This window comes from Ips typographus, linkage group LG4 (genome assembly GCF_016097725.1).
Source record: "Ips typographus isolate SLU linkage group LG4, UJ_Ityp_2.0, whole genome shotgun sequence".
Lineage (NCBI taxonomy): Eukaryota > Metazoa > Arthropoda > Insecta > Coleoptera > Curculionidae > Ips > Ips typographus.
In genome coordinates this window covers 13,891,814-13,918,572 of record NC_138425.1, presented here as the reverse complement: position 1 = coordinate 13,918,572, position 26,759 = coordinate 13,891,814, and the positions used below count along the sequence as shown (strand labels likewise).

The 26,759-nt window shown below is 35.2% G+C and overlaps 2 protein-coding genes and 3 long non-coding RNA genes across 8 annotated transcripts in view; 1 reads left to right on the top strand and 4 right to left on the bottom strand.

Moving 5' to 3' along the window:
* The window catches only part of LOC145727703 (putative phosphorylase b kinase regulatory subunit beta), a 51,349-nt gene extending 36,403 nt beyond the window's left edge, over positions 1-14,946 (bottom strand). For 3 of the 4 annotated variants that reach the window (XM_081977508.1, XM_081977509.1, XM_081977511.1), the window contains exons 1-10: positions 14,786-14,945; positions 14,416-14,525; positions 12,288-12,423; positions 12,162-12,235; positions 11,895-12,103; positions 11,707-11,836; positions 5,193-5,344; positions 4,965-5,137; positions 4,752-4,915; positions 4,452-4,696 (exon numbers count right to left, since the gene is read on the bottom strand). In XM_081977508.1, coding sequence (XP_081833634.1) covers positions 4,452-4,696; positions 4,752-4,915; positions 4,965-5,137; positions 5,193-5,344; positions 11,707-11,836; positions 11,895-12,103; positions 12,162-12,235; positions 12,288-12,423; positions 14,416-14,524 — 1,392 coding nt within the window. In that variant the 5' untranslated portion in view covers position 14,525; positions 14,786-14,945. Of the gene's footprint in view, positions 1-4,451; positions 4,697-4,751; positions 4,916-4,964; positions 5,138-5,192; positions 5,345-11,706; positions 11,837-11,894; positions 12,104-12,161; positions 12,236-12,287; positions 12,424-14,415; positions 14,526-14,785 lie in introns of all 4 variants that reach the window. The other variant, XM_081977512.1, reaches the window with a different exon arrangement.
* A 2,749-nt stretch (positions 14,947-17,695) lies between these two features.
* On the bottom strand, positions 17,696-19,518 carry LOC145727707 (BRCA1-associated RING domain protein 1-like). Its single transcript, XM_081977523.1, has one exon. It carries the CDS (start codon positions 19,223-19,225, stop codon positions 17,822-17,824), a length of 1,404 nt encoding a protein of 467 aa, XP_081833649.1. The 5' UTR covers positions 19,226-19,518; the 3' UTR covers positions 17,696-17,821.
* Positions 19,519-22,092: 2,574 nt separating this feature from the next.
* LOC145727711 (uncharacterized) lies at positions 22,093-25,446 on the bottom strand. The gene is made up of 2 exons (XR_014177913.1): positions 25,239-25,446; positions 22,093-22,333 (listed from the first exon to the last, which is right to left on the bottom strand). It is a non-coding gene; the product is annotated as an uncharacterized LOC145727711 (long non-coding RNA).
* On the bottom strand, positions 23,997-24,830 carry LOC145727745 (uncharacterized). The gene is made up of 2 exons (XR_014177922.1): positions 24,689-24,830; positions 23,997-24,620 (listed from the first exon to the last, which is right to left on the bottom strand). It is a non-coding gene; the product is annotated as an uncharacterized LOC145727745 (long non-coding RNA).
* On the top strand, positions 24,526-25,194 carry LOC145727744 (uncharacterized). The gene is made up of 2 exons (XR_014177921.1): positions 24,526-24,635; positions 24,697-25,194. It is a non-coding gene; the product is annotated as an uncharacterized LOC145727744 (long non-coding RNA).
* Positions 25,447-26,759: the final 1,313 nt, after the last annotated feature.

The following is a 26,759-nucleotide window of genomic DNA, read 5'->3' as shown; positions in this document are numbered from 1 at the left end:
TATAAAACATGAGCCGTTTTAAGAAGAAAACCACTTAAAGTTAGATCTACGTAACAGTGCAAACTACATCAATCCCTTGACTTGATGCAGTTTGCTCTGTGACGGCTACATTTTATTTAAAACTACGAATGGTCATATTTTGTTGCCTGCGATGTTAAGGAGCCCATTCGCCAGAGGATTTTATAGCAACTAAAATGGGAGATAGCATTGGTTGTCAATCAAAAGGTTTCCCAGAGATTATCTCTCTATATGTAAAGTATTTCGATGTAACTACTGCGATACTACGTGTGAGACTAGATAGATAATGTGTGTGTTTCGGGAGGAGAGTTTTGAAAATGCCACCTCCTTAATACTTACAGTTTACAACTATCAAGGAGCCCCGTGAAACATTCTGAAGAAACTAGAGTATGTGAAGGAACAGAAAAGAATGCCTTTTCTAATAAAAAACACTGTCACAATGAAACAGCCCATACAGGTACCTATTTACTTAGTCCCAAGAACCCTACAAAAACCAAGTTTATTCAAGCCAGTGGTTCTCAATCAAAGAAACATAGATATAGAGTAAAGGTGTATTTAGCAGAAGCTGACAAGGTGATTTACCTAATATTATAAAAAGGACGGACTCTGGTAGAGGTACCTATTAATGAGCTGCTAATACAATAGCTTATGTTTCAGGTACCTACCTTAAGCCTAATCTGGAGTTTGCTTATCATGCTTTGAAAGGGTCCCATTATCAATAAAAGGTGTTTAAAGCAATGGTCAGAGATTATCTGGGAAACCTTTTGATTGACAACCAATGTTATCACCCATTTTAGTTGCTATAAAATCCTCTGGCGAATGGGCTCCTTAACATCGCAGGCAACAAAATAAGACCATTCGTAGTTTTTAAATAAAATGTAACCGTCACAGAGCAAACTGCATCAAGTCAAGGGCATTGATGCAGTTTGCACTGTTATGTACATCTAATTTTAAGTGGTTTTCTTCTTAAAACGGCTCATGTTTTATACCCAGAAGGGTGGCGTTTTCAGCAAGATAATGCAAGATGCCATACTTCTGCCAAGCTTGGATGCAAGAACACCAAATTGCAACAATTCCGTGCCCAGCAGCTTCCCCAAACCTCAGTCACATTGAGAACATATGGGGACTAATGAAGATTGAAGTAGAACGAGCAGCGCCCCGAAATAAACAAGAATTGATTCAGTCCGTTTTAGAGGCCTGGACCACCATCACGGAACAATATGGCTTTGACCTGGTTTCAGGTGTACCTGGACGTTTAGTTAAGTGTTTAGAGTTTAATGGGTGTTGTATTAGTAAATAAAATAAGTTATTTTGCCTAATTTTAATATTCACATAATAAAAATGTACAGAGGAAAATTATAATTCAGTTTTAATTTTTCCGGATATTTTCTAGACGGACTATACAATATTTTGAAAGTGTATAAGTGTCAACCCAATAAAAAATAATATAAAAATAATAATTTCTTCCAAATAAGCTTCAATTATCTATACAGTGCGTTTTTTTTAACGCGCAACATAGGATTTCACGTATTAAATTTTTAAGCCCATGTTAGACCATGTTATTTTGGAACTACAAGTATAAAACTTGACGGGTGGCTATTTCGTACCCTGAAGCTTACGTAAATTTACCAATTCGGCCTAAAAAGTGTTAAAAAACTTGCAAAAAATCATCTTTTTTCGAAAAGGTTTTATCGTTTCATACTGCCTGTATGCATTGTTGTTCTTTGTTGTTTTTGATACTGGCAGGGCAGGTAGCAGGTAAAATTTGGCGTAGAAAGTAAAACAGGGTGATCATTAACTTTATATCAAGAAAGTTAAGAACAAAAGAAGTATTTTTATAGGTGAATTGTTCAAATTGACCTCCGTTTGAAGCCAAACAGTATATTCCAAACAATCATAAAATGCCCTTTTGACGTTTAAAAGATGTCGGGTCGTGATGCAGTCAAAATAAGTAACTTCACCTGCTACCTGCCCTGCCAGTATCAAAAACAACAAGGAACAACAATGCATACAGGGAGTATGAAAGGATAAAATCTTTTCGAAAAAAATGATTTTTTTCCAGTTTTAAATCACTTTTTAGACCAAATTGGTAGACTTACTTAAGCTTCAGGGTACTAAAGACACACCCGTCAAGTTTTATACTTGTAGTTCCAAAATAACATGGTCTAACATGGGCTTAAAAATTTAACACGTAAAATCCTATGTTGCGCGTTAAAAAAAACGCACTGTATGAGCATTTTCGTCACTTTGAATGAAACAAGAAAGTAAATCGTAATAATCTCTGGCAATAATCGCAAAAGGTTGATTTCATTTTTTAGTGATAGTTTTAGTTCTTTATTCTTCTTATAGTCTACTAATATTAAAAATAAAAATAAAATATTTTTTGTCAGTTTTGACCGGCCGTGAAAGCTTTCATAGTCTGATAATTTTTGTCGTTGTTTCCAGATTACCCCTAATGTGCTATATATTGTTGGAAAGAGCACATTTAACGTAATCAATATACGAGTATGTAAAAATATACAGGTTGTCCCATTTAAAAACACTCTTGTCTATATGTGTATATCAAAATCCATAACATGTGGAAAAACTACTAAGATTCTATGACAATAATTGTAAATTGTGAATAACAGAAATACAGGAGGGATCCCAAAATGTAGGCTTATCAAAAACCCCCTGCATCTGCAAAACCAAGAGAGACACGTCATGTTTGACGTTCCTTTGATGAAAATCGTGCACATTATTGCGAAAACCGAGTGGCTCTAAATTAAATAACAACGATAGATATAAGATATCCCAACGAAAAATGAACACCCTGAACAGGGTGGCCAACTAAAAATGTGAGGTATTGTATCAAGCCAAAAATGATACATGTTTGAAACAAAAATTAGTATTATGGTCATAAGAAATACATTTAAACAATTTTAGTGATTCCAGAGTTGCCGCATCTACATGAAATCAGTGGCAACAACGGATTTTTGTTCAACAACCCCAGTAACTGGTGCTATTTCTTGATTCTGTTGCTTAATCTAAACAAATTATATTTTAATCAGTTTATCTATAAATAGTGTCGTTTTTGAGCTATTGACTATTAATCAAAGGAATTTTTTCAATATTTGGAAGGCAAACGGTTGACGATAGTGCACAACAGTTCACATGTTCATATCTTACTTATTTCTTTGTTTTTTTATATTGTTTAATAGACCCCCATAACCGATCTCAAAAAAGTAAAATAGAAACATGTAAACCGTTCTGCTCTAACTTCAACCGTTTGCCTGCTATAACCTTCCACATAGTGCAAATTCCAATGTTTAACAATCAATATCTTGAAAACGACAACATTTAGAGAGAAACTGATTAAAATAAAAACTGTATTGATTAAGCAACAGAATCAAGAAATAGCACCAGTTACTGGGGTTGTCAAACGAAAATCCGTTGTTTCCATTGGTTTCACGTAGATGCGGCAACGCGGAAATGACTGGAAAATTTTTAGATGTATTCCATAAGGCCCATTCAGGGTAAAAGTCCATTCAGAGTAACAACGTTCTCTGGGCCTCAAAATGAAAAAAAAAAACTATTGAAAGTATACTTCAGTTTGAAAAATGGCCCCGTCAACTATGGTTTTGTTAGAGAGTTCATATTCTACTAGAACGCGCAAAAGAAAATCAGATATCCATCCTACAAACAAGACAAGATACTTGTATGAAGAATTTTACCATTTGTGTTTTAAACTAGTAGTTTTTAAGCATGAAACAATGAAATAATAAAGCCTCCAATCAAGCAATAGAAGATACACGACTCGTTTAAACAATATTTCTGTAACAGAAATGAGCAGGTTTAACATTCTTTCTTACTGTTAAGTTTAGGTAATATTAGTAAATAAACTTCATGTGATTATTTATTCTGCTGAAGCAATTTTATATTATAACCTGACTTTAATCCGTTTAATTATACTTGTTATGTCTAGAATGTCAGCTACTTCCCCGGCCCCAGATGTTTGTTTTTATATGAAGGAAAATCCAGTTCTTGTTTTAGATAGTTAGTCTTGTTTGGATTTCTGATATCAGTACTTCAGAGGCGTCGTCCTCAGAAGCCATAATTCGTATACATTTTAAATATGTTTTGACACTGATGCTACCAAAATTCAAGTCAAATTGTTTACGTCACTGAATGGTCCTTAACGGCCATATTATTTTTAATTAAATGTTTGTTTCAAACATGTATCATTTTTGGTTCTCTAAATATAGTATCTCGCATTCTTAATTGGCCACCCTGTACTTACCATGGGCTGAAAGAAAAGCTACATCAAACTTCGGCCGCAATCGTATTTTTCTTTCAGCCCTTGGTAAGTAAATAACTATTTTGTCACGTTTCCTTTAATTTAATAACTAATTAGTTACAAAACCAGAAATATAGAAGCATAAGCAAATACTTACTTGAAAAGCTGAATATCTTCCTCCTTTCCTAGGCCGGTTGTAAGAAGGCAAATACCTGCGAATAGGGTCCAATTCGTTGATGTGCAAAAGACCTGCTGTGAGCAATTGAGCCAACACAAACATGGCTTGATTCCACAAATACAATCCTTGGTCTACCACCATTTTTTTGTCTGACGAGCCTGGCTCCTGCTTCTCTTTTTCTATATGTTCTTGAGGTACATAATAATACATTGGAATAACTGGATCTAAAAAAAAAATATATAAAATTGCAACTAAATACTTAAAGTTGAAAACTCAAACCTTCATTATGATCCAACAAAATAAGTTTCTTTAGTAAATCCTGATACTCAGTAATTTGTTCAGGCAAATTTTTAAATACCCCATCGATAATCATGAAGATATAAAACAGAGGCCATTCACATTCAATTCCTTCAAAATGTTTAAGGTCTTCCTTTTTGTAATACCTACAATTAGCAAATTGTGGTGTCTGAACGTCTAAAACTAATAAGTTACCTCTGATTAGAGTCCTCTAAAACTGTCCTATATCCATCTCTTGTAAACCGTTTAAATCCAAAAGAACCTTTTAAATTACTAACAATATTATCCTTTGTCCTTTGGTAAAGCAATTCTTCATGAGTAGCAAAGGCTGGAAAAGATATTGTTGGCAGAAGAGAGGAGTCAACTTCCTAAAACTTTCACCGTTAAATCTCTTTGAATATAATCATAGAAACAGCTTATCACTTTAGAACAAGATTCTCTAGGTAAAAGTGTTTCAAAGATGCTCCGGTTTCTATTATGGGCGTCAATATCCACATAGACAACACTCCATGAAGCGCCTTTCTCTCCAAATAGATTGCAACCATTAATAGCTTCTAAAGCGGCTTTAGCAAGTCCTATAAAGGTGTCAAGTCCATAAATTAATCAAATGATGTGGATAGGGATAACGGCCGAATGTCACAGCAATAGTGACGTAAATTGGTTTGTAATAAAACGTTGACGAGTTACCAATAACGCCCACACACAGCAAATGTAACGTTTCACAGGGCTCTATAACGTTATAAGACGAATTAGGATGTTCCTTCTTAAAGCAATATTTACTGGAAATCTTATAGTCATAGGCGACGTCATAGACTGTTACCACTAGATGTTACGATTACGAAAGTATCGATTGAAACTTAAATAAGGTCTATTATATATACCACGCTGGGTTTAACCCAATCACAACTACTCAGCTTCAGTTCGCCCATAAACTCTAAACACCCTACTGTTTCGCAGGAACCAGGCCATCAGAACCACAATTAATAAACGCGGGCTTTCAAGTCAGTCGATAACTACACTTGTTTCGCCGGAGCCAAGCTATCGGAGATACATTTACTAGCTGAGCTGACAGTGACTCTTGTCTAATTTAGAACTAGCTACGAAAGTTCAGCAGAACGGTCTCTACTATACTCAACTTCAAGGGTTTTTAACAGAGCTAAAAAAAGCTACTCTGATGGCTACACCTCTTTCGCCGGAGTCAAGCTATCAGAGATACAGTTAATTATTACCATTACTATTATACAGGGTAATTCAAATTCGACCCTCACCATAGGGATCTCAGAAACCATAAGAGATACGAGAAAGTTTAAATTGGGGCAAAGTTGCGCAACTTAAAGCTCAACCAAATGCTGTTTTAAAAATTTTGATTTTCCGAGTACTTCCGTAGATATCCGAAAAAAACTGAAAATTTGATTTTTTGTTTTTATTTATTTCTAACCTTATTTGAAGAGATATCCCAAAACTAAAAACATCTTTTCATAGCCACTTTTTCCTAGCTATTCGATGATGGATTCAAATTTGCCACACGACGTTTCGTTTTTTGTCAGTCATCATCAACTTTCTTTTTTCTTATGGGCGCCATATTGGATTTTTAGCCCACCAAATAGTACGTTTTATTCTGATTTTAGTGATGTATAATAACTTATGATTTGCTTCATAAATAACAAAATTATTTAATAAAAACTAATTTTACCTTAGTTAGCTTTGAGTTAGTGAGACGTTTTATGAAGATTACTTGGTAGTACTTGTCACACGGAATTGGACTGAACATACTTAGTCATAAAGGTGTACACGTGACTTAAACCGGTTTATTCACTGGAAGAGCTTAGGCCACTCGCTACGCTCGTGGACCTAGTTGTTTCTTTCGTGAATAAAAAATGGTTTAAGTCACTTGCTGTATTAATAACTATTAAATCACTCTGAATGACATTCGCCTATTTACAGGATGTAAACAAACAAACATCAATGTTACATCTACGGGGCGGGGTTCAAATTTAATAGAACTGTAATTTTAGTTTTTTTTTTAATATAAGAAGTAGAAATTTAATAAAATACTGTATAAAACACGTGACTTAAACCGGTTTAATCACTCGAATAAATATGAATGAATAAAAAATGGTTTAAGTCACTTGCTGTATAAATAACTATAAACTTGCACTTAACATTATAAAAAATTTAAATTTGGCAAAAAATAAAGTTCCTTAAATGATGATATTTCTCTTGGAAACATAAATGAGCTGTTTAAGTTAGAGATAATGCTGACAAATCTCTTTTTCTGATTAACCTAAATAGTTCAGCAATGCTTGTATAATAATAACATTTTCTGTGGGGGTTTCTTTTCTAGATACATTTTTAACTATGATTGACTTGCTCTAATGATCGTCCGACATATCGTGTTTGATAAGTACTGTCAAATAATGACATTTCACAAAACGGCCCATTAACTCAAAGCCAATAACTAAAGTAAAATTAGTTTTTATTGAATTATTTTGTCATTTATCAAGCAAATCATAAGTTATTATACATCATTAAAATCAGAATAAAACGTACTATTTGGCGGGCTAAAAATCCAATATGGCGCCCATAAGAAAAAAGAAAGTTGATGATGACTGACAAAAAACGAAACGTCGTGTGGCAAATTTGAATCCGTCATTGAATAGCTAGGAAAAAGTGGCAATGAAAAGATGCTTTTAGTTTTGGGATATCTCTTCAAATAAGGTTAGAAATAAATAAAAACAAAAAATCAAATTTTCAGTTTTTTTCGGATATCTTCGGAAGTACTCGGAAAATCGAAATTTTTAAAACGGCATTTGGTTGAGCTTTGAATTGCGCAACTTTGCCCCAATTTAAACTTTCTCGTATCTCTTATAGTTTCCGAGATCCCAATGGTGAGGGTCGAATTTGAATTACCCTGTATAGTTAATTATTATTATTACACTTTTTTGTGTCCTCCTACTATTTAACATTGTACACATTTTTATTGCAAATAAGGTAGCCACCAGTTAATTTCAAATTTGATAACTACAAACTAACTATAGTCAAGTTTTTACCCTTTGAGAATGACGTCATGCAGGTGAAAAAACGTGCATGTCTGGAATTGGATGACAAGTTTTAACCTACAAGTGACTGATGATCAAGTGCCTTGAAAATCACATGATCATGAGAGTTTCAGTTTAATCATCATTCATTCAGTGAATAGGTGTTCTTGCACTCACTTAAAGATCTATTCTACTCCTAATAACATAATACTTTATTAATGTTCATTGATTTTGTGCTGTGTTGTTGTGCTGTGCACAATAAAGCGAAAATAGTAATTTGGCATACCATTACCAACATTACCAACTTCTTTGTTTTTCATAAAAGCGGTTATTTTGGTTTTACTGACCGACATTTTCTTAGAAATGTTGGTAAAATAAGAGTCGTAAGATGAAATTCCAGTCTTTTTCATTCGGCATAGGGTAGCAGTACTCACTTTTAAAGCCTGTGATGCTCTATCATACACATTGGAATAATCACCACCCTCTATACTAGAAAGCCTAAAATGTCACTTTTAATGGCGGCGTTAGCGGTTTTTGTTTTATACACAAACCTATGCAGATGCAGTAAAAAATATGTTTTTTTTAGTTGTTTCGTGTAGTTGATTGCAAGTTGTGAGTGAAAAATCAAAAAAAGGTTCATTCCTGATCCAGATATGTATTAGATAGAGCTTTTTATGCACAATCAAGTCCAGCCTAAACAAATTGGTTAGAACATTTGTCCTGGAAAGTACAACACACAGCAAACTAGTGTAAACACTGTTCAATGTAAGAAAATCTGTAAATTCTTGAAACCAGGTAAGTAAAACTGGTAAATGGTTCTTATGTTATTACCAAGAACATTTATTCAAAATTATTTTTGTTGCTCTCACATTGAAGGATGCTTTAAAATGTAACAAGTACCTAATAAGTTTACTGTACTAGAAAGCACTTGTACCTACCATTGAGTATATTGTTGGAGTTAAATCATCCCACTTCAAAGTGTTCAACCACTGTTGAGTTAGATCTGGTTTTTTATAAAGTAAAAAACTGACACGGTTGGGCTCTTTCCTGAATTGCTGTCCCAATGTGGCTTGAATAACTTATGAACGGCAGTAAACAAAAATAACTTACGCAAATAACCCCAAGTTTTGATTTTAAATCGTAAAAACTCATCTAATCCTCAAAAAACTCAATTTCCACAATACAAACAAACGCAAACTGTCACCTTTATTTCCGCCATATTGGAATTTTTGACAGGCACCTTCTAGGCTTTCTAGTATAGTAGGCGGTGGAATAATCAATTGGGATGACATCTGGAAACTGTTCCTTTTCGTACTCCAAAAAAAGCAGCACATTTAGAATTAGCATTTGGGCTTGCTTATTGTAGGGCAGCGTTTATATATCTTTGATATTTGTTTATATCAAAGTGACAGTAAATGTCAACGTTTTTAATTTGACAGGATGACAAAATTAAGAACGTGCCTTTTTTGTTAAAATTGTTTATTTCACATGTTTGATATGCGAGAAACAAAGATGTAAAAAGATGACGTCATTCTCAAAAGGTAAAAATCCGACTATATCAACGACGACTAACTATCATTTGACGTTGGTAAAAACCAACGAGGATATAATAACTAAAGAAGAGTGTTCGAATCTTATGTACCAATTGGCTGAGAGATTCTAGTTCGTCCAGAGGAACTTGGCGGCGCCACTACTATCTTCAAACTGGGCTTTTAGTGTCAATCGGCGGCTGTCTACTGTGACTGTCTTTAAAGTATTGTCGTTTTGTAGCAAACGCAAGTGTTATTTATTAAATTGTGAAAATTCAAAATCAAAATTGAAACATAAACCCACAGCATAAACCGTTTGGCAAATTGTTCTGGTCAGAACAGAAGCCATTAAGACACAAATAAAACAAAAACCGAAAACCTCGCCAAAAAAGTACTGTTTCTAGAGTGGAAAGATTTTCTTTTCTGGCTAATGTTGTCTGAGATGGGAGTGAAAAGTAAATTGAAGTTACAGCAGAACACAGACACAATTGGAACTGGAGTTACAGTTTGGATTTGGAAGCAACTTGTTAAAGCTGTCTTCAAAATTGAAAGGTTGTTGATGTGGATAAGATTGAATACCAAAAACAAACAAAGAAACAAGACTGTAAGACTCAAGAGTGAGATTTTATTATTATGTTTTAGATTTTATATTATATTTTGCTAAAATGTGATAGACAAAATGTAAATACAAATAAAGTTTGATATACATTACCATCAAATTTGTATATTTGTATTGTATCAGCTGATTGCTCTGTCGGTAAAGCAGTTTCCGTGCATAACTTTTGGCGCTGCCGACAACAATGTGACAAATATGTACTACGGCAATAACCACTCTCCTTTAGTTATTATATCCTCATTGGTAAAAGCAAACATAATTTTCAATGAAACTACCAGCCAGATCTCAAAAGTAGAAGATTCTCAAAAAAATAGAAATTACAACAAACGTTCGATATGCCCACCAATTTCTCGGATGCATAGCTGGATCCTTCGAATGAAATTGAATTGAATCTTCCTCAACATTTCTGCATCATCCCGAATTACGTTCACCTCGTTCTGCACCCTACGTATTAACTCTTCCTGGGATTCGACAGGATTAGCGTAGACTTTATTTTTTAAGGCACCCCATAAAAAAAAACTAATCGTGTTAAGTCCGGGGACCTAGGGGGCCATTCGACAGGAACATCTCTCCTTCCGATCCAATTGTGTGAGAAAGTGTTGTTTAAATGTGCAGTTACATTTCCATTAATGTGTGGAGGAGCACCATCGTGCATGAACCACATCTGAGCACGCACATTGAGAGGGACATCCTCCATTAGAACAGGCAAAGTATTCACTAAGAATTGAAGATAATTTTCACCATTCAAGCAATGGGGCAGGATATAAGGACCCAGAAGAATGTCTCAGATGATAATGGTTAATACGCCTCACATGAGGGTTTTCTTCTGCGTAATGATGGAAATTATGTGAATTAAATACACCACTTCTACTAAATCCAGCTTCATCAGTGAATAAAATTTGGCTCACGTGCCCGCGCATCTTGAATAAAGTGGCAAAACCGAAGTCCTCTGTCAAAATCGGGTGGTAGAAGCTCCTGAACAGGCGTTGCATGATATGGATGAAGGAGCTGCCGTCTTGTGATGCAATTAACTGTACTTTTTGGTACGCCAAATTCCAGTGCTAAACGGCGACTACTAGTATTTGGGTCTTCAGCGACCCTGTTTAAAATGTCCTCTTCAACAGCAGCATTACGAACTTGAGGACGACCCACACGGTCAACGGCTCTAACACCAAATTGCCCTGTCTCCCGTAAACTTCTTTCAATCCTTGCAAATGTCCGCTAATCTGGAACTGGTCGATTTGGATATCGCGCAGCGTAGACGCGAACACTCTCACGCAAGTTGTCTTCGCAAAACCCTAAACTTTGATCCTATCAGTCATTTCTTCATTTGAACACGCCATTAGCTTTGTTTGAAACAATTTTTTTTAAACTGTCACCAACGTCAAAACTTTGATAGTTAATTTGTAGTTATCAAATTAACTGGTGGCTACGTTATTTGCAATAAAAATGTGTAAAATGGTAAATAGCAGGGGGACACAAAAAACATTTTTTGCGGAAGAACTATGAATGCTACAAGATTTTACCAAGAGTAGTAAAGCCTTGAAAAAAGACCAATACATCAGATTAAATAATAAAACATTAATTTTAACGACGAAATAAAAAGTTCTGTTAATTTTTGAACCCGGTCACTGATGAACTTAGCACTTGCCAAAGGCAAACGGACGTTGTTTCATCAAACCATGAGCATCACTTAGAGACAAGTCCACAGCAAGTTTCATTAAAATCCATCAAAATTATTAGCTATCGCTTACCTATAGAACTAGCATGTATTTCAGGATTACCATCATTGTATTTAGATCCTCTTTCCCACATGCCAAAGTCTGGTGTTCTGTAAGCACGTTCAACGTAATAAACTAAGTTTTGAACAAAAGCCACTTCATCCTATAAAAATCAACAGGAATTAACGTTTACAGTGGGCGAAATGTAGTCGATAGCATACCTGAGTGTAAATAATTTGCAATCCTGATGAAATCATTTGCACTAAAAACAAAAGATAAACGGAAATCACATCGATTTGCAAATGATTATATTCTCCATCAGTGAACACCTGATTACCACTTATTAAATGAAATTTAACGTGTAAAGCGTGAGCGGCACATTGATTCTTTTTAAATAATTCAACTCTCGTTGCCTGTTTCATCCAACATTCTAAATGAACAGTTTTTTTACAATAAATAGAAATGGTAAAAGTAATGGTTTAAAATACCTAAGATTCCCCTCATACATTTAACTGTAGACTGTCCTAGCTCATAGGATTTTCCTCGATCATCATCGATTCTCCTACAAAATTTAATTTTGTACCAGTCTTTTTCGTTTTAAAAGTATAACTTACCTGTAAGCTTGATACAACCCCCAAACAGCAGCCGCACAATAGACGCTTTCCCTGACACTGCCTATTTCAGTGTCAGTTGATAACACTGGGAATAAGCCAGTAATTGGACTTTGGTATCTCAATAATTGCCGTTTAACTATAACAATATTTTAATGTTATTTAACTTATCACATCGTTATGAAAAGCTTAAAAAAACATATGTTCCCGTTTTATCCACAATCACTGCCAAAAACCATTCAATTAAAGTGTGATAATTGCACGAAGGTTTTCTACCAGAATAAACAATCTTTCTTTTTAAAATAAGTCTTTAAAATTGTCAATAATTTTGTCTAAATTATTGGTTTAAAATATTCCATGGTTATTTGCTTAATAAAACTAAAATAACCATACGTAAGTATACTTCTTCCTAATCTCCTATGAGACGCAGTTCTTTGTTCTTTTAGTGTAAGTAGATTGATTTTGAATAAAATAGTTGTGGAAATTTTAGGTTTTTGTTTTTCTTTTTGTCCCTAACTTCTACGTTACTGACAAAAATTGTGCTCTAAAAGCGTTTTTTAAAGCCTTGGAGTATTCTCCAGTGTTCTACATCAAAAAATTTTCTAGTAGGTTTTCAAAACACTCACTATTTTTTGACGAAAATGCCACTTTATGACCAAAACCCTGTAATTTTAACGAATTGAAAACATTTGCGCTATAAGAAAAGTTAATTTAATAATTATTCACAAAATTAAATTTAACAATTAACTAGATATTGACAGCTAACAATTTCAAAATTTTCAACATTGTTTAATATTTAATTTACTTTCAAACTTTCAGAAAAAAATGTAAAATCAGTGGTTTATATATAATATCATAAATTATATATTTCTTTATAAATGGTGGCTGTAAAATCAGCTTCAAAATGCTTTAGAAGCACGGAACATTTTAGACTGTTTTCAAAACTTAAAAAAAATTTTTGAACTACTTGAGAGCATCTGGAAGGTTTTTGGAAAGAGCATATTGAAGGTTCTGGAATGCTTTAGAGGCATTTGGAATCTGTTACACGGTTCACAAAATTTTTTGGAAGCTTCTAAACTGTTTTAATATCTTCTAGGAGCTTCTAGACTAGTTGAAAAGCATTTGGAATCTTTTAGAACGTTCTAAAGGATTTTGGAAGCTTAGCTAGACTATTTTGAAAGACTTCCGACTGCTTTAGAAGCATTTTGGAGTTTCTGTAGGGTTTTGAAATCTTTTTAGACTACTTGAGGAGGATTTAGAAGGTGTTAGGACAGTTTAAAGAGCCTTGGAGATTCTGGACTGCCTTTAAGGCATTAGAAACCTTATAGACGGCTTTAGAAACTTTTGGAAGCTGTTAAACTGCTTTAGAAGCATACAGAAGCTTTTAGACTATTCTAAATGCTTTTGGAAGCTTCTAGACTGTTTTGAAAGACTTCCGACTGCTTTAGAAGCATTTTGGAGTTTCTGTAGTGTTTTAAAACCTTTTTAGACTACTTTTGGACAGTTTAAAGAACCTTGAAGGTTCTGGACTGCCTTTAAGACATTTGAAACCTTGTAGAAACTTTTGGAAGCTGTTAAACTGCTTTTGAGAGCTTCCAGATAAATTGAAAAGCATTTGGAAGCTTTTAGAAGCTTCTAGGCTGCTCTGTTAGCTTTGCAAGGCATTTTAGAGGTTCTATAGTGTTTGTAATGTTTTTACATTTTTTTAGACTTCTTCAGGAGCATTTGGAATTTTTTGGTCAGTTTAAATTTGTAAATTGATACTTACACATTTGACAACATGTTTTTGTCATTCAGAAGCTTTCAATATCTCAATATAGCAAGTATCTTTAAATACTCCCATACTACCCCACCATGAAGCTATTTCTTTTGTATTAGTTGATAATGTACATTGTACTATATCCTAATCACAATTTAAAATAAAGACTGTCATTATTATTGTTTGTTATTCATTTTTCCCAGTTAATAAATGGGAGAGATATTCTAATCACTGTAAAACTTCTGTCATTAGTTGAATTTGAAGTGTTCTCTGAATTTTACTATAAAAAGACAAGACAAAGACAGAAAATTATCCTTTTTTATAAATATAGTGGTTGTGGATAAGGTTTATACAAACTTAGCAAGTGCATACCTGTTCCATAGTAAATATCCAATTGTCTAACAGTTTCTTCATAATTTGCTGTTTTGATAAACTGATCAAAATTTAGGTCATCTAGAGTGTTAGGAGTTTGATTAACCATTCTGAAATTAAAAATAAGTGTTATTTGCTTTGCTATAAATCGACATGTTTTTTTTTTGTATGTAGATTATACACTCAGTTTAGGACAACATGCAACACAAACTTTTCAGATAATTCCATCACAAACTGTCCTTTTACATTTTGAGTTTTACTATTTAATAACTTTGATGTAAAGTCCTTTATTTGATATTGAACTTTGTGAAAAATAGAAAACAGTTAAGTTGCACCTTTCTGCTAAAACATGCTTTAAAAGATAACTCACCTTGAAATCACAACACCAAAACTAAATACAAACTTGTTACAAATATAGAATTATTTAATTAGAAATAAATTAGAGAGAAAAAAATAGTTTAGGCTCATATTTGTTTGGTATTTTTGGGTTATTTTGGTATTAGGATTCTAACCTCAATTTTAAATCAGCTGGGTGAAAAGTTGAAGTGATCCTATTGGTCGAAAAAATCACATCCAAGATAGACCACGTGATGTTTAGGCCGATGTTGGCCGTATTTGCTGGAGGACAAACAATTTTGAGACTGTCATTTCGTTTGTAATCATTAATATTTATGCAGAAAAAGCATAGGTCGAGCATTTTGTTTTATTATTTTCTCTCTTTTAAACATGCCGGAATTCGAAATCGAAAACTATGTAAACTAAATTACGTTTTGAGTTTTTGAAACTGCTAAATCATTTCCGTGTTGTTTCTGATTCCTAATTGTTCTTAAAAATGATTAATTTGGCAAAACAACTCAATTAAACTAAGTCAAAAATTGCTTTACTATTATTCACATGCCTTATTTTATCAATAAAAATAAGAGAATTGGGATGGAAGATAGGTCATTCAATTAAGGCCGTTCTATATCTGTACAGTGGAGAGGCTGGTGTAGACCCACAGCCCTTAGGCCACATGTGACCCATTGTACATCCTCCCGAGTTGTCCTCCTAGGTCACCGTCCATCCTGAATTTCCCAGGAAGGTCACTAGGGGATACCTCTTTTATGTCGACAGGTGTAGGCCAAGACTCACCGAACCCACACTCTCTTATTGACGATAACTCCAGACACTCCCATTAAGACATGCCCGACAGTTTCATCTTCCTGTTCACACATCCTGCATAGAGGTGTGTCCACTAGCCCCATAGTATGAAGGTGTTTCCTTAGTTGACAGTGGCCAGTCAGAAATCCTACTGTTAAACGTAGTTTTTTCCTGGTCATCGCCAAATATTTCTTCGGCGCCAGCTTCCCAGGGTCACCCAGGGTGATCCTGGCAAGACTGCATCCTTTTGAGTCCATCCCATCTCTTTAGGGATTGAGCATGGGTGTAGCGTTTGGCTAGTCCCGCAATTGTCGAAGTCATCCCGTAGGTGTCACTGAGTCCTAAAATTTTCATTTCAGCCGCTTCCCTGGCTAAAGAGTCGGCAATGCGATTACCTTTGCTCCTATCGTGCCCTTTAATCCATTTCAGGATAATATTGTTATCTACCGAGGCGTTAGCTAAATATTGATGGCACTCTAGTACTAGCCCTGAGGTAATAACACGTTGTCTGTTCAGGGCAAATAGGGCTAGTCTACTGTCCGTGCAGATTATTATGTTTTTGCCAGAAAAACCTTTTCTGGTTAGTTCTTTCGTTGCGATTGAGATACCATCAGCCAGTTCTGTTTGAACCACGCTGGTATTTTTTTCCCATCCCCACTTAATTCTTAAGCTTCGTGACCAAGAGTAAACTCCACATCCTGAGCCTTCTTTGGTTTTTGAGCGGTCTGTGTAAATACGTATTGCATTTGCAGCATCTGTTTTATATTTGTATTTTGTAAGGTTTGTTAAACACAAATCTGAGTTCAATTGCATCACTGGTTGCCTGCAGCAGAGGTAGCGGAGTGAGTGCTTCTTGCCATAGGCTTAGCCTCAATTGACCTGCTCCTACTGCGGTGTTTTCACCAACCGTGCGCAATCGTAACATGGCCATTAACGCAACCTCCTTAACGTACAGGTCTAGGGGGTCAGACCAGTAATTAATTCCATTGCCGCCGTTGGTGTTGTTCTCATGGCTCCTGTGATGTTTAAACAAGCCATTCGCTGTATTTGATATGATTTTCAGATAGCCGTTGCTTGTAGAACCTTCGGTCCCCATGCAATGGCTTCGTACGTACGTGAAAGACCCCATGCACGTCCCACTGTCTTCCGACACTGGTCATAAGCCACATAAGCTCTTTGCTTTGGTGAGAGTTGCAAGTTAACTTCCTGTCGAGGGTAATACCAAGGTATATTTCACTGTTTCAGAGAAGTTTAGTTTGCCTTTGAAGATTTTGGGAGGTTTTAAGCCCGATAAACTTCTTTTCCTGGTGAAAAGGACCATCTCAGTCTTGTCGGGATTGATCGGCAGTGAGTGTTCCTTACACCATGTTTCTATTAATTTGGGCACATCCTGCGCTCTATCGCACAGTGTGTTCACAAATTTGCCGGTCTGCAAGATAACTATGTCATCTGCGTAGAATCCATTATTGTTGTGATTAATTAGGGTATCCAGAACTATGTTCCAAAGAAAGGGTGATAAGACCCCTCCTTGTGGACATCCCTTCGTGACCAGTCCTCTCACTGTGAAATTAAGGCCGTTATTTTTAATTTATTCATAGAAGTTTTCCAAAAGTAGCTTCTGATTTCACGGTTTCTGTAGAGATTAACTTTGGAATAAAATTATTCTGAAGTGAAAAGTACTGCTTTGTCGACCTTTATTTATGTAAAAATTGTGATTACCATTCAAAATTATTAAACTCAAAAATAGATAAAAAAAAATACATTTTGTAAGTGGTAGGCAACTTAGGAAAACATGTTTTAAACTACTTTAAAACCAGTTATTAAATATAGGCTATGCCTTTGGTAAACATAAAAAAATTATAATATTAAAATAACCAAAATTCCAAAAAAATTACAGAGCAAAATGGTGTGCCTCTAGTTCTAAAGGAAAGCCTTTATATAGTTGGTAATTCATTTTTCTTTTTCTTTAAAAATTCTACCATCAATGTTAATAGAAATAGAAGTCAAATTAATTTTAAAACTCGAATTTTGCTCAATTAATCTGTAGTTAACAAATCCAGTCTACTTTTTTGTAACACCGGGCATAAGAAAAATAATGTGGCTCACTGTGTATGGTTGGAAAAAATTAAAACAAAGAATATTCTAAAGTAGACATTTTATATCATCAACACAGCCAACAATCTTAAAGACTACAATAAACTAAATTTTAGTACCAAATTAATTAAATTCTTGTCCAGAGAAGAAGTTCACATAGTTAATGTTATACTTAATCAGTAATTTCATACTTAACAATACAGTCAATTAACCACTTGGAGCTTTTATGTTTCAACTCCTTCATTCCATACAACAATCCAGGAGGATTATTTTCGTTAAAAATTATAAAGTTACAGCAATGGTACACCATTGAACTTTTTGAGGCAAAAAACGGACAAGTGGTTGCACTAGTAACCCTAGGGGCAGGAGCCCTATTTAAAACCCTCCCACCTCCAGCTCGAATAAGCCTTGTTAAGTACTCCTTGTCCACTTTGAGGTGGTACACTTCAACAAATTTAGTGTGATCTTCGATGTAAAAGTGTACTCCATCAAAGAGTTTTGGGAGCTTTAGCAAAGCACTCATCATAGCCCTTTGGATGCCTTTGTTTAGCAGGTCATTGGTAATGAAAGTTTGTTTAGGAATGTTGATAAAGTAGTCTTGTTTCAGGAATGAATCAACTAAATCTTCGTTAATAAACTGCAAGCCATCCAGCATGGCTTGCATGATTTTGAAGCTAAGTTTATGTGATTTTTTTATTACAAAATGAGTTAGTTTAGTTTTGTTAATCTCCTCTTTGTTGACAACTTCAATGTGATTGCAAACCTCCAGTTTTCTTTTCATTTCATCATCCACACTGTGGCAATACACCACCACTTTTTGAGGTAAAAAAACCTTAAAAATATGTCCTCCTTCAGGTGAATTGTGTGCCTTTAAAACATTCCTCACAGCTTTGTTGCTAGTACAATCTTCAGGTTTTAACCCATTAAAGTCTGTTAAGTTCTTGTTGGCCCCATAACTTAACAGAAGTTTAACAATTTGGGTGTGGTTCAGGCTTGCAGCTTGATGTAATGGAGTTGTGTATTCAGGTCCCGGAATGTTAACCAAACATTTCTGCTTCAAAAGATACTCAACTATGTTAACACTACCAGATTGGATTGCCTCATGCAAAGGAGCCCATCCCGCATAATCTTTTGCATTCACATCATACATTAATGCAACCAATTGTCTTGTTTCCTCGATTTTATTTTTTTTGCATGCCAAATGTAAGGGGGTTTCTCCTCTGGCATTTAGTTTCACTTGTACGCTAGTAAAAACCACTTGAAACCGATTACTTTCGTAAATAATGGTGTTTTCTTCATCATTGTTAGTGGCCAAAAGTATCATTTCTAGGTCAGCCAACTCTTGCTCACACTCTTTGGCAATGTTGTTACGGTCAAGGTGTTTAACTTCATAGAATTCCTGGCATTTGGGACAATTGTGAATGCTCTGGCTGGCTTTAAGGCATTTCAAACAGAAATAGTGACCACAGGTCTTAATACGTACCGGGTCTACCAGTTTCAGGTTACACAAGCCGCACTTTAGCGATTCTATCAGTCGATTAAACTGTTCTAACAGAGAAGTGGATAAAATATCCATTTTTAAGTAGAAACTTTACTGGAAAAGAGACAAAATTCAAGTTTCAGCAACAGGTTTTGTTTGTAAACAACTTAACCTAACCTAACATGTTCGAAAAGGGTCGTCGACAATGAATAAAAAATATAGAAGGAAGGAGCAATAGCAATCAAAGAGGGGGACAAAAATCGTTCAGTATGGCGGCCCAAAACTGTCAGAAAATCAGTGACGATAATCAGTCTGCTGTTGTCCACTATTCACAAATCCACTCATCAATAATAATTCAACTAATTTAAGTTTGCAAAAATTAACCTTTAACGGACCGAAAAGCAAAACTACGAAGGCGTAGATAGGCCACAGACAAAGACTAGAGATATTATACATACTGTAATAAGACCGGACAGCCGGCATAATTTCTTTGATGTTTTGGGCGAACATTTCTATGACCTTGAACGCCTGGCTCTTTAAATCGGAGACCCAAACGCTGTTGTCAACATGTTAGTTAATTCAGTGAAACAGCGTTGTCGATTAATTATTTTTTATTTTACATCTAATAAAAGTTATTATATCTTCCAACACACCCATATGATTTAGACTGCTTCCTTGATTCTGCTCTGGGTCAAGTCTATGTTGCAGGTTACTAAATAAATTAGTTGAGACTGAGGATGAAACGAAAGTCTTAGGCACAGCACTGCACAACAACTTTGTTTTTTCAAAGGGATTGTTATACATATCACCGTCGAAATGATCACTACAAATTCTAAGTGTTTCATAACTATGCCTGAAATCAAAATTTGGTTTTAAAAGGTCTCCACGACCTGAAGCTTCTAACCATTGGGTGCATCTGTAAATATAAAAAATATTACTTTTGTTTAGTTTTAGTAGCCTAAGTAATAATGCACTTTACCTAGTTTCATCTTTGGGCAATCGAAAAAATTTGACTTTTTGTGTTTTTTCTCCAATACAGCTAGATTTCTTATTGTTGTTCTTACAGCTATTATATATGCATCGCATATTGTTACATTATAAACAAAATTAACAAAATCCGAAAATTTAACCTTACTTTGTCTCTTTACATACTTTATTCTTTACTACAAATAAACAAATCAAGAAACAAAAACCCAGATTTACGCGATGTTGCCAACTCACAAATATCATTCAATCAATCATATGGATGTTTTATTGCCATGTCGTTGTTTTAGGCATTTTAGGATTAGATATACCGCAATATTATTTAATTTTTCTAATGATAACTACTTATATAGTTCTATTTAAATATAGTATAATCTAACATATGTAATTTGCAAAGGATTTGTTAAGAGGAACATTGAAGTCACGAAATAAAGAGAGAATTGGCATTGCTGCTCATAGAGATGCTGGAATGCTGGGGTGGGAGTTGTCGAGTCCATCGAGTCCCTTTAAACGGGAGTCTTCAATCTTTCTCTCTCTAATTTTATTCACTCTGTCTTACTGTCTCTTCTTATTAGTCCTATATACATCCCTATTCTTTGCCACAGACGTTATTTTTCTTAAATTTCGACTTCAAACTCGGAAATTAGTTGCAATGTTGTCAAACTGACAAATTCTACTAATTAAGATTAAAGAGTGTTTGCAATGTTGCCAAACTGACTAATTTGGTTTGAAGAGTACATGTAATGATATCACACTGACAAATTCTACAATTTTGGTTTGATTTGAAACTGACAAGTTCAACTAATTTCTTTGAAGTGTTGGCTTGCAATGTTGCCAAATTAACAAACTCTCCTAATTTAGATCGAACACTGTTTGCAATGTTGCCTAACTGACAAAATTTCGTAATTTGGTTCAAAAGTATCCTTGCAATGTTATCAAATTAACAAATTCTACAATATTGGTTCGAACAGTGTTTGTAATGTAACCAAACTGACAAGTCCGACTAATTTCTTTGAAGTGTGTTTGCAATGTTGCCAAAGTCGAAATTTAACTAAATTCCGGGTTTAAATTCCTCGGAATTTAGGTAAATTCCGACTTTAGTAGGCGAATGTGGGGGACAAAGATGGCGACTTCCGCCTTGGTCGCTTAATGCACAATCGAGGTATTTGCTATCTCCTGATACTTGTTCTTATTGCTCGAAGAGGACTCAATGCACCGCCCTCTGTACAAGAAAGCCAAGAAGGTGCATGCCAAAAATTCCAATATGGCCGAAATATGGGATTGACAGTTTGCATTTGTTTGTATTGTGGAAATTGAGTTTTTCGATGATTAAATTAATTTTTAAGGTTTAAACTCAAGACTTGGGATTACTTGCCAAAGTAATTGTTGTTTATATGTTTATTGTTCTAGTGAAAGTGTAGTTTGTGTTCATTTTATTGTGTTATCACTATTGTTATTGTTCCTTCATTGTTCTATAATTTGTGGTTGGTTTTTTAACTTAAATTCTATTGCCTCTACACTATGCCGTCCACTGGTTGTTTGCCAAATTTCTAAAAGCAATTTGGTGAAAGGCCCAAAAGTGTCAGTCTTTTACTTTCCAAAAGACCCTGCTCGAACCCAACAGTGGTTGAAAGCTTTGAAGTGGAATGATTTTACTCCAACACAATACTCAGTGGTAAGTACAATATGCGTTCTCATTCAGTAAACTTATTGCCTCTTACATACATTGGTATGTGACTTATGTGAGTTACATTTTGAGGCCGCCTGCATTTTGAGAGCAACAAAGGTTTACTCTGAAGAAACAGGACAGCTTTTAGAAGTTCTATTGGCACATTTACATTTTAAAAGAAAGGTCTTGGTAATAATATAAAACCCATTTACCAGTTTTGCTTACCTAGATTCAAGGATTTCCAAATTTTCTTTGATTGAGCAGTTTTTACATTAGTTTGTACTTTCCAAGACAAAGGGTTCTAACCAAACTTGCTTTGGCTGGACTTTATTGGATATAAAAAGCCATATCTATACATATCTGGATCAGGAATGAAGCGTTCTTTGATTTTTCACTCACAACTTCTAATCAACTACACGAAAAAATAAAAAAAAACATATTTTCTACTGCATCTCCATAGGTTTGTGTACAAAAAAAATCCGATAACGCCGCCATTAAAAGACACATTCTAGGCTTTCTTGTAAAGAAGGCGGTGCTCAATGTGCTTAAAACTGTCATTTTCTTACTCCAAGTGAGTTTGACAAACGATTTTGTCCCCTGGTCCCTGACTGTCGTTTCAAACTGTGTTCCTGGCAGTTAAAATTTCAACACCACTTTTCTCCCTGATTGCACCAAATTTTGTAGTGTTTTTTCACGTTATGGGATAGGAAATTTAATAAGGACTCCAAATATGTGCTTAAAACAGTAATTATCTTGCTCCAAGTGAATTTTACAAGCGATGTTGTCTCTGACTGTCCTTTCAGTGTTTCTGGCAGTTGAAACTTTGACACCACTTTTCTCTCTCGCTGTAAATAGTTCTAAAATCACGTGACAACTGTGCTCAAAAGTTGTAAAAATCAGGGTTTAGACAAGTTTTTTTTTCAAAACATTTTTCAAAAAAAAGATGTCCATTTTCGATTCGCCCGAGTTTTACAGGTTATTTTTTCTACGACTTATTGGAATTACTTACCAAATTTCACACAAATAAACTCTCAATGTTTGAAACGTTTCCGTGTTTACATTATCACTTTTGAAGCAGCCAAAGTTTGACCGGTGTCCCGGATTGTCACCGGGTGACAGCTGATTAACTTCGTCTTTTAGGTTGTTGAATGGATTTCTTCTTCTTTCGGTGCCGTGCCTGTCTTCAAGCGTGGGCTATCTCCATGACAATTTGGTTGAATTGGTCTCTATCTGTTGCTACTCGGAATAGTTGTTCTACTCCCAGTCCACTCCAGTTTCTAATATTTCGCAGCCACGATAGCTTTTTCCGACCTATCCATCTTCTGCCTTCAACCTTTCCCTGAATAATCAGGCGAGGGAAGTGATGTTTATCACCTCGCATTATATGCCCGAAATAACTGACCTTTCTTGTTTTTATGGTGTTCTCGATCCTTATTCAGCTGTCCGAGTACTTCTTCATTACTGGTATGTGCAGTCCACGGGATCTTGAGGATTCTTCGATAGCACCACATTTCAAACGCTTCTATTTTATTCATGATGTCAACTTTAAGCGTCTATGTCTCACATCCGTACAAAAAAATGCTCCACACGTAACAGCGGAGTGTTCTTAACCGCGTCTGAACTGTGAGGTTTCTATTAGTGAGAGTTGGTTTCTATTTGCTGAATGCCCTACGTGCCATTTCAATCCTCGCTCTTTCCTCTTCGTCGCACGTTATGTCATTGTTCAGCCAGGTACCCAGATATTTGAAATATGATGTCCGTTGATTGTAATCGGAATGTTTATTCTGCCCACAGTCATCCATTTCGTTTTCTTGATGTTTATATTAATACCCCATCTTCGACCAGCCTCGTTCACTCTATCCAGCAGCATTTGCAAGTCTTCCATGTTTTCTGCAATGATGGCAGTATCATTTGCCATCATTGCAGAAATCTGAATGGATTTGATTAATTGTAAATTGTGTAACCTTATTTTGCCTAAAATAATAAGGAATGTAAACGGCAGCTTTTCATCTGGTGAGCACTATGGGTTCGAAGGCAATTTTCTAAAATGACTGTATTTGCTTTTCAATAATAATTAAAGAAAGAAAAAAAAAGAAATTTAAAATGGGCGCCACGCAGTTTTGATGATGAGGAAACTGCGAAAATAAATGAAAAGAAAATATCTTACGAACGGGTATCAACGCAACTAGTGAACACTAAATAAACACAAATTAATTTTCCCTTTATGAAATCTCTTTACTGGGTTTGCTCAACATACCATGTTGTTATTACAGTTCAATAGATGAGTAGTTTATAATAATGTAAATAGCAGGTAAATCATTATTCGGTGTTAAAACGTTGAGATAGCGTATAATTATAATTGACAAATGGTATCACCCTATAGTCGACTATAGTTCACATTTATGTAATTGCTATTAGAAGATAAACCAACCTTTGTTATGTTTCGCCGATCGGAAGTATCAAAGTGATTTAAAGTTTTAAGTGTGAGCAAAACTTTAATAAAGGGAAGCTTTGTTATGTGTTTCTTTGAATCTGAGTTTAGTGGTTTGTTTGTGAAAACAGTGAAGAAAATAAAAATAAAGATTTGGAGTAAACTGGCCTTAATACACAGGCTTGAACCTGGTGTCTTCGAAGGTTCTTGAAGTTCTATTTCATCTGAAGATCTCTACAAATGGATGCTTGGAGTACTGCTGGCGAAAATGATTGCAAGGTCGCAAAGATGTCAGACTTTTGGCGCAATATGGTGCAGGTCGGGTCAATCTCTACTGGATTTGTACGACCAATCCAGGGGGTATAACTGGCTGTTACACAAAAGGGTAGGAGTCGACTCCCTCAGATCTTCAAAAGACCAAAGTAAGTTACACAGTGCCACTCAGAAAATTAATATACTGCTATAGAAAACTCACCATAACAGATCTGCACAAAAAACTAAAACGTGGCCGAAGCCAACCGATTCCTGCTGAAGAAACTGGGTTTCCAGGGCTAACAGAGCGATAAGCCTATTCTTCAGGGCGTCTCGCAGTACCAGGTGATTGTTAATTTTAATTTTAAATCCCCTTGAAGGGTAATTGGATAAAATATCCGAAAACTAACAAAATAACACGTTCTGGTAAAGCAGAGAGCAATGGAATGCTCACTCAAGAAAATGGCGACCTCATCTTCCCATACAGGACAAAAACCCTGCTTTCTGATTGGGCATGAAATACCGGGTTTCAAAGAAGCGGCTTTGAAACACACTGAAATAGCGTTCTGAGATTTGGCAACATTGTGAAGGCTTAGATGTACTACCATTATAATGTATCGCTTAAAACATAATGAACAGACATATATATATATATTTTATTATACTTATTATATCGTCGATAGGTCCTACTTGTTTGTGTTAATACCCTATTATACATCTGCAAATTTTTTTTTTGTTTTTATTCAAGCAAAAAAAAAAAAAGTTCCTGCCACAATTGTAAGTTTGTATCATTTGCTTTATCATATAATAAAGTAGATGTTTTTATTCTTTAATTGAACACTAACTGAAACTTGAACGGCTTTTTCATTGCCTCAAAACGTAAGCCAAAATGCAATGTTTTGATGCCAACTGTCAGTGACGATGACAATCAGAAGAATTATTTTGTTTACGTTCAAGATTAGCTGTAATTGGTCTATTTCTTTACGCAACGCTGAAGATTGTCTGTGATTGGTTTATTTCTTTACGCACGCTGAAGATTGTCTGTGATTGGTCTATTTCTTTGCGCACGCTGAAGATTGTCTAGGATTCTGTATTCGTTCAACCGTTGGCAACTGCCTACTTATCCGTTCTCTAAACTGTTAAGGAATGAACCAATATCCCTGTAGGAGTAGAATGTTTCGCTTGCTGTCCAGAGCAATGGCTACAATGCATGCCATTATTGGAAATGTCAGTGTCACCAGTTTGATGTCAGTATTCAATTGTGTATAGTTTTGATCCTGTTTTTGAGTACCTACGCAGTAAGTTTAGTTGTATTAGATATTTAGTGATGTTTGTAGAAAAAATATTGTATGTATTACGCGCATAATGTGACTTTTATGCTCTCGAATGATTGCTGCGCTCCACTTTGTGTCGCGCACAAGTAGGCAATTGCCAACGGCTGAACGAATACAGAATCCTAGACTTTCCGCAACTGTGCGATATGAAATAGACTAATCACAGGCAATTTTCAGCGCACGATATGAAATAGACCAATTACAGCTAATCTTGAACGTAAACAAAATAATTCTTCTGATGTCATCCTCACTGACAGTTGGCATCAAAACATTTCATTTTGGCTTATGTTTTGAGGCAATGAAAAAGCCGTTCAAGTTTCAGTTAGTGTTCAATTAAAGAATAAAAACATCTACTTTATTATATTATAAAGCAAATGGTACAAACTTACAATGAATCAAATCCATTCAACGCCTCAACCTAAAAGACGAAGTTAATCAGCTGTCACACGGTGACAATCCGGGACACCGGTCAAAATACTTTTTTCACTCGAGTTTCCTCTCACAGGAAAAAAATCGTAGAATCGTACTTTTCGCTGTTAATACAGAAATAACTATTTTGGTTTGGAATATGCTAATATAGTGTCACGTACGTGTCAAATAAATACGTAACAGTAACAGAGAACAGTTGAGTGGTTATTTTCAAGCCATATTTTCGCAAATCAAAATATTTGTTTGGTTAAGGCCGTTTTACACTGAAAGTGAAAGAAAGTTTTTGCGGAAAGCGGCAATAAACTTTCCAACGCATGCGCAGTACGGACACAGCTGATCGATTTCGGCAAGTTTCTTGCGCTTGTCGGGAGATCGGTTCTGCTCGATTTTTCTTTTAACTTGCCGGAAAGTTTGGTAACTTTTCTAGTGATTTTTGAGGTACCATCTTGGCACAAAATCCACTAGTATTATTGGGCTTCAGCCGACTTTAGCTTCCACAAATAAACAAGAAAACGCGTATTTTTTACGTCA